Source organism: Heliangelus exortis, chromosome 6 (genome assembly GCF_036169615.1).
Source record: "Heliangelus exortis chromosome 6, bHelExo1.hap1, whole genome shotgun sequence".
In the NCBI taxonomy this organism is placed as follows: domain Eukaryota; kingdom Metazoa; phylum Chordata; class Aves; order Apodiformes; family Trochilidae; genus Heliangelus; species Heliangelus exortis.
This window is the reverse complement of record NC_092427.1, coordinates 26,903,668-26,917,640: the sequence shown is the minus strand read 5'-3', so window position 1 is coordinate 26,917,640 and position 13,973 is coordinate 26,903,668. Positions and strand designations below refer to the sequence as shown.

The 13,973-nt window shown below is 38.4% G+C and overlaps 2 protein-coding genes and 1 long non-coding RNA gene across 10 annotated transcripts in view; 2 read left to right on the top strand and 1 right to left on the bottom strand.

Annotated features, from left to right (window-relative positions):
- Positions 1–8,974, bottom strand: part of METTL8 (methyltransferase 8, tRNA N3-cytidine) — an 83,530-nt gene extending 74,556 nt beyond the window's left edge. For 2 of the 4 annotated variants that reach the window (XM_071747373.1, XM_071747369.1), the window contains exon 1: positions 7,828–8,265. The gene's annotated coding sequence lies outside the window, so the exon portion shown is untranslated. Of the gene's footprint in view, positions 1–7,827; positions 8,315–8,842 lie in introns of those variants that run through there. The other 2 variants (XM_071747370.1, XM_071747371.1) reach the window with 2 other exon arrangements.
- LOC139797694 (uncharacterized) lies at positions 1,001–3,917 on the top strand. The gene is made up of 2 exons (XR_011726554.1): positions 1,001–2,700; positions 3,178–3,917. It is a non-coding gene; the product is annotated as an uncharacterized lncRNA (long non-coding RNA).
- DYNC1I2 (dynein cytoplasmic 1 intermediate chain 2) overlaps positions 8,959–13,973 on the top strand; it is a 28,140-nt gene continuing 23,125 nt past the window's right edge. For 2 of the 5 annotated variants that reach the window (XM_071747363.1, XM_071747360.1), the window contains exons 1-3: positions 8,959–9,095; positions 10,828–10,945; positions 12,776–12,890. In XM_071747363.1, coding sequence (XP_071603464.1) covers positions 10,838–10,945; positions 12,776–12,890 — 223 coding nt within the window. In that variant the 5' untranslated portion in view covers positions 8,959–9,095; positions 10,828–10,837. Of the gene's footprint in view, positions 9,238–9,349; positions 9,482–10,827; positions 10,946–12,775; positions 12,891–13,973 lie in introns of those variants that run through there. The other 3 variants (XM_071747362.1, XM_071747359.1, XM_071747361.1) reach the window with 2 other exon arrangements.

Genomic DNA, 13,973 nt, shown 5'->3' with positions numbered 1-13,973 from the left:
AATTTCTCAACTCTCAGCTTCCCAGTACCAGCACTTTTCTTCACAGTACAGAAACAATTCAAATACACTGAGTTACACCAGCATTCTATTGAGTCCTAATGTGTTTCAGATACAGCTTCATCTTTTTGACTAAAGAAAAAGCCAGTAAATTAAAGCATTTTCTTCCATTTTATACAATACTATAGGATTTACATTAATAACACCAACTCCAATATCTACCTTTCATTTTACATAATATTGTGGAATTTATTTTAATAACATTAAATACAATATCTAATTGATTGTTTTCCAACAGTAATTTAGAGATAGGTTTTTCAAAGGCATGTAAACCTATTAAGGGCACATCTAATTGATTTTCAGAAAGAGTTGAGGACTTGATTCTGCATTCACTGCAGTCAGTGGTGATATTTCCATCAATTTAAATAAGAACAGGTTCATACCTGCAGAGACTTGCTGATATTTATACCTTTCACATTATTCCTTCCATTGGAAGAAATGTCCTCCCAATTTTTTTTGCACAAGTAATCTACACACTTGATGTGAAGTGAAAATGCTAGGAGCATATATTCATATCAAAACAGAAGAGGAAAAAATAGTGGCTTCGTACATATCCTCAGTTTAGCTTACCTCATATTATTAAAAAAAAAAAAAAAAAAAAAAAAAAAAGCCAAAGCATAGTTGTAAAGAAAGATAATGAAAATTTTCATTGAAGATAAGTAAACACAATGCAACTGCCATTGAGTTTTATATTGCCTCTCTTCACTGAAGTCAAAGGCTTAGTAAAACGTCCAAAACATTGAATAAATGGTTTAGTTTCTAGGTACTCAGACATAATTATGCTTACTTAAACAAGTTTGAGTAATTATACATAGAACTATTGCTTTACCACTGCAAAAGTAAGGAACATGTTATAAAATATTCAGTTCTATCAAATTGTCAAATACATTATAAATAAATAAAGCACTGATTTTTTTTAGTAAAGAAATGGAACAGAATATTACTATCTAGGAATAACAGGCTATTACGAGAACTTTTGCATTGCTTTATGGAAAGATCAAAAAGTGGCAGTACCGTTAGAATTCCAAATTTATCTAGATTAAATAATAAGATAATTGGGTGTAAAAAAATCACAGCCTTATGCTCAACACAGCAAAGGATCAATTTCATCTAAAGGCAATCAGAGCTCACACCGTATCACCTGATCCAAAGTAGTGACCTTGATTCAAATGCAAAATGCCCATTCCTACTGAAGATGGAATTTACCAGGACGAAATGTTCAATGGAAAGATTACATTTCCAGTGGGGCAGAAAGGTATTTGTCGGTGTCTCATTACAGCTTTGATACAAACATCTTGGATTTCAATTAGCTTTGAGATAGAAGGGCAATAATCCAGTATTGAGACTACAGATCTTTGTTTCTTGAACCATTATGAGTGGATATTGTTTCATTTGTGATGATACTGTAAGATTTCCAAAAGAAAATTAACAGAAGGAAATAACATTCCAGTCATTTTAAATGTCAGTGATATCACTTAGTGATGTCTGTCTGACTAGGAGGCAAGGGTGACACCATTTACATTTTTTCCAACATAAATGAAAAGTGCCAAATTCCTTGAACCGTAAGTGTCCCATTAGTTCTACCCTCACTGTCCCACCTCCTATTATTAACATACCATATCCACTTGATAGTGTTGATCCTTTCCTCTGAAAAGTAATTTGCTTTCCCAGAAATAAATATGAATTTTGTTTTCGTACATTTCAGGAGTTCAAACAACAACCCATAGAAATTTCCACCCTGCAGAGGTTATCCTGTAACTTCACAAATTTAAAATCTGCGGTAATTTAAAATGTTTACTTATAAAATATTATTTGATATTTAAGAAAACCGATATGTTCTCCTCAGTTGATTATGGAACTAGGAGCTGGAAGGGCAATTTTTAACTGTCACAACACCTGTGACTGATTTTGAGTTAAGCCCTGTAAAACTGTGGGTAATAAAACTCTTGCCTGTGTCATGAGGGTAACTCTGCCAGCTTATAAAATGTGGCAGGAGTAAAAGGTTAGAAATCATGCAGGTATGATTCAGTTGTTGATTTCTTTGTCAGTAAAGAAGTTCTGATCTATGCCATGCATGATTTTAATAACACTCAAAATTATATATGGTGCCTGATATTCAAAAAGTTTCCTTTCAAATATCCACTAACATAGCTTTCCCTGTAAGAAATATTGTCATTGAAATGAAAATGACTGGCACATCAGCAGCTGATACTAAGAGAAAATAAAGATATGTCTGTAGCCTAGGAATCAGTGGAAAAAACTGCTGGTGGCAAAACACTACTTTTCCTCCTTTGATACCATGGTGAAAGAAAGCAGGACTTAAATCACTTACTCCTACAACTCCAGAGCAAGGACAAGAGCTGGAAAAATGGTTCCTTTTATGATTAATTGTTCCAAGTACTTTCCTCTCAGAGAAAGAAATTCTACAAAATGGTTGATTTATCATTAAGCATTAAAATGACAAACATAAAAATAGAAAATCTAACGGATCTGTATTTTTTACTTCATCTTGACCTCTGAATGGCTACTGTAAACATATCACAAAAGCTGTTCAGTAACTGCTGCCTGTGGACATTTACAATGAATTAAGTCAGCATCTATAATGGATTTTTTCTTCACTCCTGAACTGCAGCCACCTTTAAGGTAAGAGATGGCAGAAAAGATACAATACTTTCTAATTATAGTGAAATGAAAAATAATTTTCCTGACTGATGAGAGTATTGCTTAAATATCACACACTTCCCCTGACTTTAAGAACAGTTGTAAGTACATTTTTCTCCTACATATGTATGTGTTGGAGCTTGCTAACATACACAATACCAACAAAAATAATATTGTTAATTTTTGGTCATACTATTATAAGAGTATATTTTATAGATTAGACCCTGCTTCATACACCTAATACGGAACAAAAACTGCCAACTCATAAATATAGATTTTTTTTTCAAGAAGAATATCTGAACATATTCTATGTCCTGTAAAATAAATGGAATTCCCCAGCTACAAGCATATATTTAATATTTTAGTATAATGACATCTAACAAATTTTATAAAAATGTTTTCCTGCAAGCATAATGCAGTTAAATATTTAAATTTTTCAAATTGTTTATTTTCTTGCAGATTTTTATGATAAACTACTAAAGCTGCATGAGATTCCAGATAGCTGTTCCACAAGATGTTGCATGAGCAGAATTACATCAGGGTTTATTTTTTCCTTCTTGTACTCACAGCACCATAGTAACAGGGACCTGGAAAGGACATCCAGAGATCTAGTCTAACCTGCTTCAGCAGAATCTGTGTACTTTAACATCTAAAAGCTGCCTGATCTGTTAAAAATATAGAGATAGAATATAGCGAATTTAACAAAACAAAACATAACAACAAACTGGTTTCTGTGAGACAAATAGGCCTATATCTTATAAAACTTTTTCTGGCAGAAATGACTGATTTGACTCCACGGAAACCTGAACAGAGAGCCATCAAGACCTGGATGATGACACCTACAGTTAAAATTATTTATTGAATACAAATTTGCCAGCAGCAGAATATCCACTTATACATAGCAGAAAAATATATCTTATTTGCAGGAAATGGTATCTTTCCCTCAGCCTTGAAAAAACTGAAAGCTGAAGCTGTTTAAATTTCTAACATTATAAAGTATGTGTCTTATGGTTTTCTTGAGTCTTAAAATCCCACACTATGGGAAACATGTATGCTTACTTCAGTCTATCCAAGTTCAGAGATTAATTCCATTTTCAAGCCTTGCAGAAGGTGTTTTGAAGCTTTTTCTCTTCTTCTGTTTTAATACAAATGCACTAACGTAATAAAGAGAACTAAATTATATACCATTCAAACCTAAACAGATGATTTTTGTTCAACTGCTTTCAAAAATCAGGCTATTTTGCAAGCAAATGTAATCTGCAACACCTGTCAAATAGATTGGATAACAGGCTATTGATGCAGTCAAGTTTTGTTCATGCAAATAAGATAAAATTTAATAAAAAAAAAAAAAAAGCAGATCAAGACAATATGATGTTTTTGTCTAGAAAACCAATATAAAAATAAAACAAAGGAAATCATGGTTTTTTAGCCCTGAATCAGCAAGCAGATGGTTTTAGCTATCTAAATCATGTTTACTAACATTATGTGTGGGTTTTTTTCATAGGAATGCACACAAATTTTGCAGGTACTCAGTGACTGCTTTTAACATTTTTGAAATGCAACAGAAATCTGAATTTAATTTAAATACAATTTAGTGGCAACAGTCTTCATTGACAGCTAACTTATTTTCAAAATATAAGTTTTCTTTATTGAAACCATTGCAAGATCCACAGGAAACCTCCTTACAAACATTCCAAATTATATAAGGCTTTAAAAGCACTGTTAGCACATTACCTCTGTGAACAAGGGAGACTAATTTGTATTATACTCTGGTAAATATTCAGCCAGAGAAGAGCTACTTCCAGTTTGGACCAAGTCTCTATAATTTGTTTGGGACATGGAACACATCCCTGTTACCTTGTCCCATCACACTACATTTGCTCTGCTGCCTGTGATACGTTGCAGCAGGGTGCTCACTACAAACCAGATGGCTGCAGTAATTGTTACAGGATATTTACTACCATCTCCTTTCTGCTCAGGTAAATGGCCTGGAACCTTGGGTACTGTTATTAATAAGTATATTTCCAAATATCTACTGCATTGCAACTTTCATTACAAGAAAAGATTTAAGTTTAAAAGTAGGAGATATTCTAAGAAAATTTTCGTATTAAAAATTATGTATATGCATTTGTTCTACAGTTTAATTCCAGGTAATATTTCAGACCTGCTTTTAACACATTAACAAGCTTCTTGCAAAAGACCCAAAAAAGGAACAAACTCTATCTTTGCTTACATTGATGTAAAATGTAAAATGACTCCATGGCACCAGACTTAACTGAGCAAAAACAACTGATACTGTGAGTCAGTGAATGAAGTAATTCTCAAAAGAATGTGAAAACACAAAAAATTAAGTGTTACAAATGTTAACAGTTACAGAAGAAAAAATATTACTTTAGGGGGTAAGAACAGGGAACCAAAACCTAAGAATAGCCGTGGTCTTGCCAATAGGTCTTTAACTATTTCATTTGTAAATGAGTATTAAGTATTTTACACAGCTGAGTGTTTAACATTCCTACAATGAGACAATCATGTCATTGGATGAAAAGTGCATTAATTTTTTGTAAAATTTAGTATTTTAATGTGCCTTTGTTCATATTAATTCTAGTCTAAAATACACTGTAGAATTATGTAAGATCTTCCTTTTACTTCCACACAGAAAAATAATTTAACCCTGAATGAAAAGTTTAAAAAAATCCCTGAAATTAAATGAATACTTTTTCTCCTTTTTTATCCAATTATCATTTTTGTTTATAATGCTAACATAATACAGACAAAAGGAATGCTGTTATCATCTTAACAAACGTTCTCCCTTTTACAAATACACAAAACTTCCATAAAGGTTAAAGATTAATGACAAACCAAGGGTAGAATATAGCCTGACACACAACATATCTGAAAATAGTTCCTTTTGCCTGATCTCTTGGCAGTTTTCATACCCTGTCAAAACCATTAGAACTAGTGCAGGTTTGGTGCATTACAGGATCCCTTAAGAAGCTTCCATTATCTCCTCTCTTCTTAACCACATAATTGAAAAAATTGAGAGTACCATACACAGACCACACTGAGGAAGGAGAACTTGCCTTGGAATTTTTCAACTGGTAAACCAATTTTCTATAATGCTTAGTAGTGAATCACTCTTAAGTGCTGGACCATTCACTAGTGTATGTTTTGTTCCAAAGGTTACCCGATTGCAAAAGTGTTCTCATCTCAGAGAGGACCCATCATTTGCCATCACCTTATTTTGACACGACAGAAAAAATGTGTCCATCTAGCAGGAACACAAAAGGGGGGAGAAAGACAGAGAGAAACCTGTGTAAGCAACACAGCAAAGCTGCTAAGGGAAAAGAACAGACCATACAATGATAACAGAAAAGTTGTATCGTTGTATTATGGAATGAGATCTTCCTGATTATTTCAATGCCAGTAAGTCTGCAAGATGGACTTTTAATTTGCCTGAGATATGAGGAAAAACAAAAATTAAAATGGACCCTTAATGAAAAAAGGCAAGCCAGCTGCCTTTTCCCAGTCCTGTATTACTGGAGAGGAGGATAGTGCAGCAGTGGCAGTAACCTGAAGAGAGAACCACCCTCTCCAGCACGGATCATGTGCTCGTGCCCCAGAGCAAATCAGTTCTCCAGTGACAATACGAGGTGACAAAGCAAGGTGAAGGCACCCTTGCCTTTGCTACCAACCCTTCTTCTGATTGAAGCTGCACAAAAGTCTTACGTTCTTCAAAAAACAAAAGGCTCTTCTGAATCTTATGCTTATTCTGAATCCCTGCCCATCTGCAGCAGAGACCTTATTTATCTTTATCATTCCTTTACATGTCTCAAAATGACCTCTCAGTAATATACTAATTTTGCTTACGTGGGAACACAATCACTTTTAAAGCTGATGTTCACAGTTTAACCAAACCATGTTTACCCCTAGACCCAGTGCACAGGATGGATGCATAAAATCCCCTACAAGCTGTTGTCCCAGTCCTAGATACAGAAAGGGTACACCTCACTGTGTCACTTCTCCACATTCTTACAAACCATTATAAAATTGGGCTTCACTATACTGAAGGAAACTGTCACCTGAGGCTAGAAAAAACACCCACTTGTACAACCAGCATGATTCTTCAAACCTGTCCTCCCGTCATATACCACATGAGCTTTCCAGATGATGAAAAAACAAACCAGATTATTTAAATGAAAAATGCCATGACTTGTGAGATCAATGACTGCAGCAAAAATCACAGATGTATTTGTATAGAGATAGCATTATCAGTTTTTGTGTCACTGCTACACTAACCCAGATGGAGCTATCTGAAAACTACAGGTATCATTTACAAAGAAAAAGGAGAACGTCAGTGTTGCAAAAATTAGCTATTGTGGTTACTGTGCTCTAAAATGATAGAATAATGCAAAAAACCAGTGACATGATCTGATTATATATGTAGGTTTATGACCAAAAAACATACCTCTGTGCTAAAGATCTACTACCAAAAATCAATTGGCCAATTTATTTTAAAATGTGAAATATCTGTCTCCTACATCCATTTTTAAATGTAAACTTGAAAATGATTACTGGAAAGCTTCAAATACAAAATACTTTATGGCATATGTAAACTACAGAAATAAAATACATATTCCTGTTCTCAGGTGCATGCATTGTTGTGATATTAGAAAATTCTGGCAAATAAATTCAAAGATGACACCTATTCAGGGAAGTTCATTACTACCATCCTCATATGTCCATCTCTGAAGAAAAATGCATCCCCTTCTCTTGTACATCGTACAATTTTCTTTGACAGTTTCATTTATAGTTTTTCTGAATGGTAACACCCAAAGTCTTATGAAAGCACGAGGGTTATTCAATGATCAGAAGCCATCTAGACAACAGACAGTTTTTCTAATTTTTCTTAAGGCTACAGAGACTACAGAGTAGTAAATAACACTGATTCCTGCAACAATTGGAGTTCTCCTGCGAGCCATCCCAGCAAAGTACCAACTAATCTGCTCAGTTTATGATTCACAACAGGATTGCAGCCTGACAGAGCTTGACTGCAAATGCCATTTTTTTCCAGTGCTCATCAGCAGGACAGATTTCAGAAGATATACTCACCAGACACAATCCAGTCATTTTAAAGAAATTATTCCAATTTGTAATAGCAGACTCTAACCCTCTCTGGAGCTGTGAGTTACTGCCTCTCAGGACTTCATTTCATGGAGTCTTGTGAATACATGTTGCACTTGAACTGTATGAGTTATCCATGGTAATTCTGCTTTAATAAAGTTTTGGAAGATCAGCACTCTGAGGAATTAAGCACTTCACTGACACAATTGGCAGTAGCACTAGCTCAGCAGTTAGGAGAGAAAGGCACAAACACCTGGCAGGCTTCCAGAGGATGCAAGTGGCCCTACTAATTTAAGGACGACCGGGGAGCAGCAAAGTCCCTTACTACCAGAAGCACCAAAACGCACTGCGTACCTTCATTCCCACACGAGGCTCACTGATGCCGTTTGGGTTTGGCACGACCCTGCCCCTCACAGCAAGCCCAGGGCAGCTGTGGGGTCACACACAGGCCCGGCCCGACCCGACCCGACCCGGCACCGGGGTTCTGCTTGCTGACGCAAAGCGCATTTAGTGCGCGCAGTTTTGTCCCTGGCCTGAGGCTGACAGCAGATGAGGCTTTGATACATTTTTATCCTCGGGCTACTGGCGTGTGATGGCTACCAGCCCGCCTGGCCTACAATTAGAATCACGCGGTTCGGTTCGCGTCCGCACCGGGCTGACTCGTTTCGGGGCCGGCTCGGCGGTGACCGGCGCCAGCCACACCCCACGGCAAGGCAAACCCGAGGAGGAAGCGCAGTCCCGCAGAGGCGGCCCGGGCCTCCTTCTCCTCAGGGCCTTCCCCGCTGCCTTCCCTGCGCGGCGGCGCCAGACCCGCGGGTCACGGACGCTGCCCTCGCGCTCCCGTCGCCGCGCGAGCCGCGGAGCCGCCGGGACCGCCCAACCGCAGCGGAGCCCGCGTGCCCGCCCCCTGGCGCGCGGTGGCGCTCGCTCCCCGGCTCCCGCCCCCGCGTCTCCCGAAAGACTACAGCTCCCATCATCCCATGCGCGGCCGCGCCCCACTCACGCCAGGGCGAGTCCCGCCCAGCGGGGCGCGCTGCATCTTGGGCTTGGATGTTCTCAAAGGCCCCTCAGCAGCGCTCCCCGGGAGGGATTCTGTGCCAGGCCCTGGAAGCGCCTTGTTTCCGCGCCGCTGCACGGGCGTTCCCTGTGTCAATTCCCTGAAGGTCGCGCCTCCTGACCGTGCGAACGAGAGGAGGGTTTGCGTCTGCGCATCGCAGTACAGCACAGCTCAGGCCTCCGCATCCTTCCGCAGCGCTGTGAGTTCCTGCGCATCCCGGTTTGAGCCTCCGCGGCCGCCGTAACCCGCTGCCCGTCAGCTGCGGCGCCTTTGTGAAGCGGCGGAAGCGGAGCGGGGCGCGGGGACCGAGGGGCGGCCGGAGCCGGAGGAGCCGCTGCCAGGTGCGCGGGGGTTCCGGGGCGGCCGCCCTGCCCATGGGGCCGCTGCCCCTCCCGGTTTGGCGCCTCTGGTTCTTGGTGGGGACCCCCGTTCTTTCGGCCTCGCCCCGTCGGGTGGCAGCAGGGTGGGGCCGGGGGCGGCCCGTGCCGGTGCTTGGCCTGCAATGGAGGGGAGAGGCTAGGGGTGGGCTGAGGGAGAGGCAGTGAGAGGCAGAGCTGTCTGCCGGCCCCTGGGCCTCAGGGTGTGGTAAGTCTCGTCAGGGCGGAGTGTGCCGCCAGGCTCCCTCTCCATACGGGCCGTGTGGGATTCGGGTGGGAGCCTGGTTGGTACCGCTGGCATCTCATGGAGGGGCGGTGTGGGAGCTCCTCTCCTCAGGGATGGTTCTGTTTGTGCGGTTTTGCTTTCCTGCCATGGCATTAGAAAGATGGGTGGGAGCGGGAATCTGTGGTGTGGTGACAGCGCGTCTTCACAGGGCTGTTTCAAAGCAACACGGGGATTCTATTTGAAAATGTTCGCAGAAGATTTTTTAATTGATTTATTAGCCCTTAAATATTTGTAGGTGATACAGAGGAATGCATACACTTACCCCAGAATACATACTACTAAATATATTGGGGCATATATGTGAGGATTGTGTAATTTGACATCCTTTTACATGCTTAAATGTGTAATGCAAAGACTTGCAGGTATTCTTACTTTTCAGGTAATGAGTAGATGTTTTACTAATGCTGAATCTGGTATTTTTGTTATCAGGTTTAGTGTAAAAGCATTTACAGGCCCCTCCTCTGATGTAAAAACACTTTTGCACTTTCTTTACTGACTTAGATTAACTTAAAAACAATAAAATCAAACTTTTATTCACTCAGTCCATTCACACAACTATTTATACCTCTGTTCTAATCTTTGTTCTGAATTTGATTTTTTTTTTCACCTCTTGTTTGTTGTTGACCGTATTGTCTGTATTTAATTGAGTTAGTTATGTAGCAAAACTATTGCAAAATTTTTGTCTCTGGAAGATTCACCGATTTCTTAGTAATGTACTGAAAGTTCTTGGGGAAAAATGATAATGCATGTGTCTTACCTGTTTTTTAAGCATCACACTTGTTTTTATTTTGCCCTGCAATTTATAGTAATGCTACCAAATCTTCTAGTAAATCTGCATTTGGAATACCAAAACTTTATGTAGAAGGATGTATAGCACACATATGGCTAAGTTATGCATGCCAATGTTCTTGCTGTTCTCAGCAAAATTGGCTCTTCAGATGTGAGAATCCTATACCAAATTCAGGTGGCTGCAACTTTGGTGCTTAATGTTTCCTTCAAACAGCATTGGAACTGCCTTAGGAATGGATGCTGTCACCATGTAATAGTTCTGTCTGTTTGGTTTAAATCAATACTGTTGCTATCAAGGATGTTAAGTGAAAGAAATGTGGAAATAGGAACGTGGTTTTGGTTTTTTTTTTTAATTCTTAATTTAAGATTCTTCACAGTTCTGGTTATAGTAAGCTAGTGTTGGGCTTTTTTTAATGATAGCTTACTTAAAGGAAAGCTGCCAGCTTAAAACAAAAACCAAGTGAATTTCTGTTGATCAGTGTTTCAGCCATGTCTGACAAAAGTGAACTGAAGGCGGAGTTGGAGCGCAAGAAGCAAAGATTAGCTCAAATCAGAGAGGAGAAGAAAAGAAAGGAGGAAGAAAGAAAGAAAAAAGAAGTAAGAAATAATTTTGTCTTTGAAATGGGACTTTTTGCATATGTAGCTTGCCCAAAATTTAAGGGTAGGTTCACTTAGTCATTTACCACGTGTTATTCTGGGAGTGTCTGTTTAATGATTGGTTCCTGATGCAAATGGAGCACTTTCATTTTCTGATAAGAGCAAAACCCTCCTGTTTTCTTTACAGTTATCCATATAGTAAGTTAGATTTTCCTTTTTTCTTTAAATACTACACTTGCTAAAGTTTGGATTTCTAAAACTACCTGTTTACATTGTTAACAAAACCACTGAAGTGCTGCACAAAAGCTCTGCCTAATGAGTTGAGATGATGTTATTTAGAGAACTGGTTTTTGAAGTGCAGTTCTGAGGATGTCCATACCTGCCTGTATTATTATTATGCAGCCAGTGTGCTACTTTCTTCAACTCTTGGACACATCTTTGTCCTGAATTTTAAAATCAGAGCAGCATTTAGGATGTATATGCTATTTCTGTGTTAGACTTCATTTGTTAACAGTCTTCTGGATTTCTCTGTGCTGAAGTATGTATTGCTGTGTTTCTCCTGAGTGCAGATTACATCTCATAAGTGAAACTTTTGCTGGAATGTTTTGGAATACTTTTTCAAGACTTCTCTGTGTATTGGTTGTGATCTTGTAGTTCTAAGTTACCGTGACTGAAAACTGGGCAGGTGCCAGCTACATGACTTGAGACTGGAGGAAATATCTCAAATTATGTTCTGCTGGTTTTGTAACAATGTAAAGCCTTTACCTGAGATTCCACGTGTGATGCAGTAGCTTATCAGCTGAGAACTTGCTTTAAAATTTGGGAATTGATTATTTAAAAGGAATTGTGCAGTGGATTAGAATCATGATGTTCAGCCTTCTGAGAAGCAATTAGTCTTCAATCATGGCAGAGGGACAGCTTAGTCTAGACTGTGCTGCTTCTGTTAAAGACTTGAATTTTTAATCATCAGTGTATATTTACAGAAGTAATCACTTGCCAGTGAAGTGAGTTTTGAACACCTTAAGCTATAAATTATATCCCAGTAATTGAGCAGTTAAGTAAATATGGAAAGATGTCTAGTGTTCAGCATCTTTCACAGTAGAGTTTGCATTAGTTTTAAATTATGGGGATGTAATTTTTGATCTTTTTTTGCATGGAACCCAATGGATAATAACACAACTTAAAGAAAACTACTTAAATGCCCTGTAAACTTAAAGTTACTGGAAGTGTTTTTAAAACTTTCTATTTCTTTTTTTTGTGAAGCCCAAAGTCTAAAAGAGTTTTCTCACTAAGCAGTTTGTTGATTTATTTTTTTTAATAGCATAAAATGCACACACAATTGCTTTTATATCTTGCTGATATTTTCTTCGTTGCTGCACACTTTACCATGTGCTCTGTCTAGCAGTGTGCTAGTACTTTCTTATAAGAAAAGTGTCATACTGTCCTTCAACACCCTACAGTGTTCTCTTTGATACAGTTGCTATCACTTCAAAATCAAAATGATATTATGTCCTTAAAATATGTTTATACAGATACGTAATACTCTTTTTCTTGATCTTAAGTGTCAGTCATCCTCACAAAGGAGAATACACTTTTTGTATGTTTTATGCATCTTTTAAAGAGAGTATTAAAGTTACAAAATTTTGTGACTTCTGTCTGTTATTTACTTTATCGACAGAAAGGGCCATCAGAATTGGTAGAGTCAAATATGACCTATATGATGATAGATTTCAGTAGCATAAAAGAACCTACGAGATCTCAGAATATAAATGAAACTGTTATTTTAAATACGTGTTATATGCAATAACTTCATAATTTAACTATTTTTAGACTGATCAGAAGAAAGAAGTTCTTCCTGTGCAGGAAGAATCTGATCTTGAAAAGAAGAGAAGAGAAGCTGAAGCACTTCTTCAGAGCATGGGGTTGACACCGGAGTCTCCTGTTGGTAGGAATGTTAATACTAGTCTGAGATAAAATCTCAGGGTTTTTTGGGGAAGGAGAGGGAAGGTTGGAGGGGTGTTTTTAGTAGGTTGGGTTTGGTTTTTTTACTGTTGATAGTTTTGTTTGGTGTTTGTCTGTCCACTAATTTTTGTGATGTATGTGTCTGGGTTTTGTCCTGGATTGTCCTGCATGATCTTTGTTATAAGTGTCAAGTGATGTGCTTCAATGCACATTACTAGTACTGTTTTGTAAAAAATATATTTTGGACTTGGTGGATTCTTTGGAGTCTTTGAGTTAAAATATATTAATATAATGTGTTTGGTTTTTTATTTTCTGTGTTCCCTGCACATTATTCTTCTGTATTTTTCCTTTCTGTTATGCATAATGCTAAATTTTAATTCTAATATTTTTGTGCAGAGTTGGCTTATTTACTTTATGCATCTTTTACACCCTAATTTTCCTTATCTCAAGAATCTGACTGACTTGGAGGGAGTAATAGCAAGGCTAAGTATAAAATTTAACCATCTAGGAGGATGGCTCATCTCTGTGCCAGTGTTGGATGGGCTGGCAAATTGGTTGTTTCTTTTTGCCTTTGCATAGTCGCATAACTGTGGAAGATGAAAGCAAAAGGGGTGGAAATTCAACTTCATTTTTTGTCTCCAGCTCTGACATTGAAGTGGTTTAAAACATTTTTCAGTTTGGCTCAATGGCAAGGATCTATTTTGACTGGGTTTGCAAATAAAAATAATAAATTTGTAATGGATGTAGTGTATCTGTGACTACATCTTCATGATTGGTTTTTTTATAGTCTTTAAGTGTTCAAAAGTGAATGTGGAATAAACACTGTTCTAGCTGCTCCTGTTCCAGCAGCCTCAGCAGTCATTTTCCCTAGCTTCAACTGTTCTCACAGCTCAAAGACTGCGTTTGGGCTGTGTTAGCTCTAGCTCACAGTATTTTATGTGATCAGCTCTTACCTACTAGGGATTCTGTATAGCAGACTGAGAGTTAAAACACTTTGTGCTAGGCTTTGCTAAGAGCTGATGACTCTTGTAGAAATTCATGTGGTTGGTTGGCTTTTTGGTTGCTT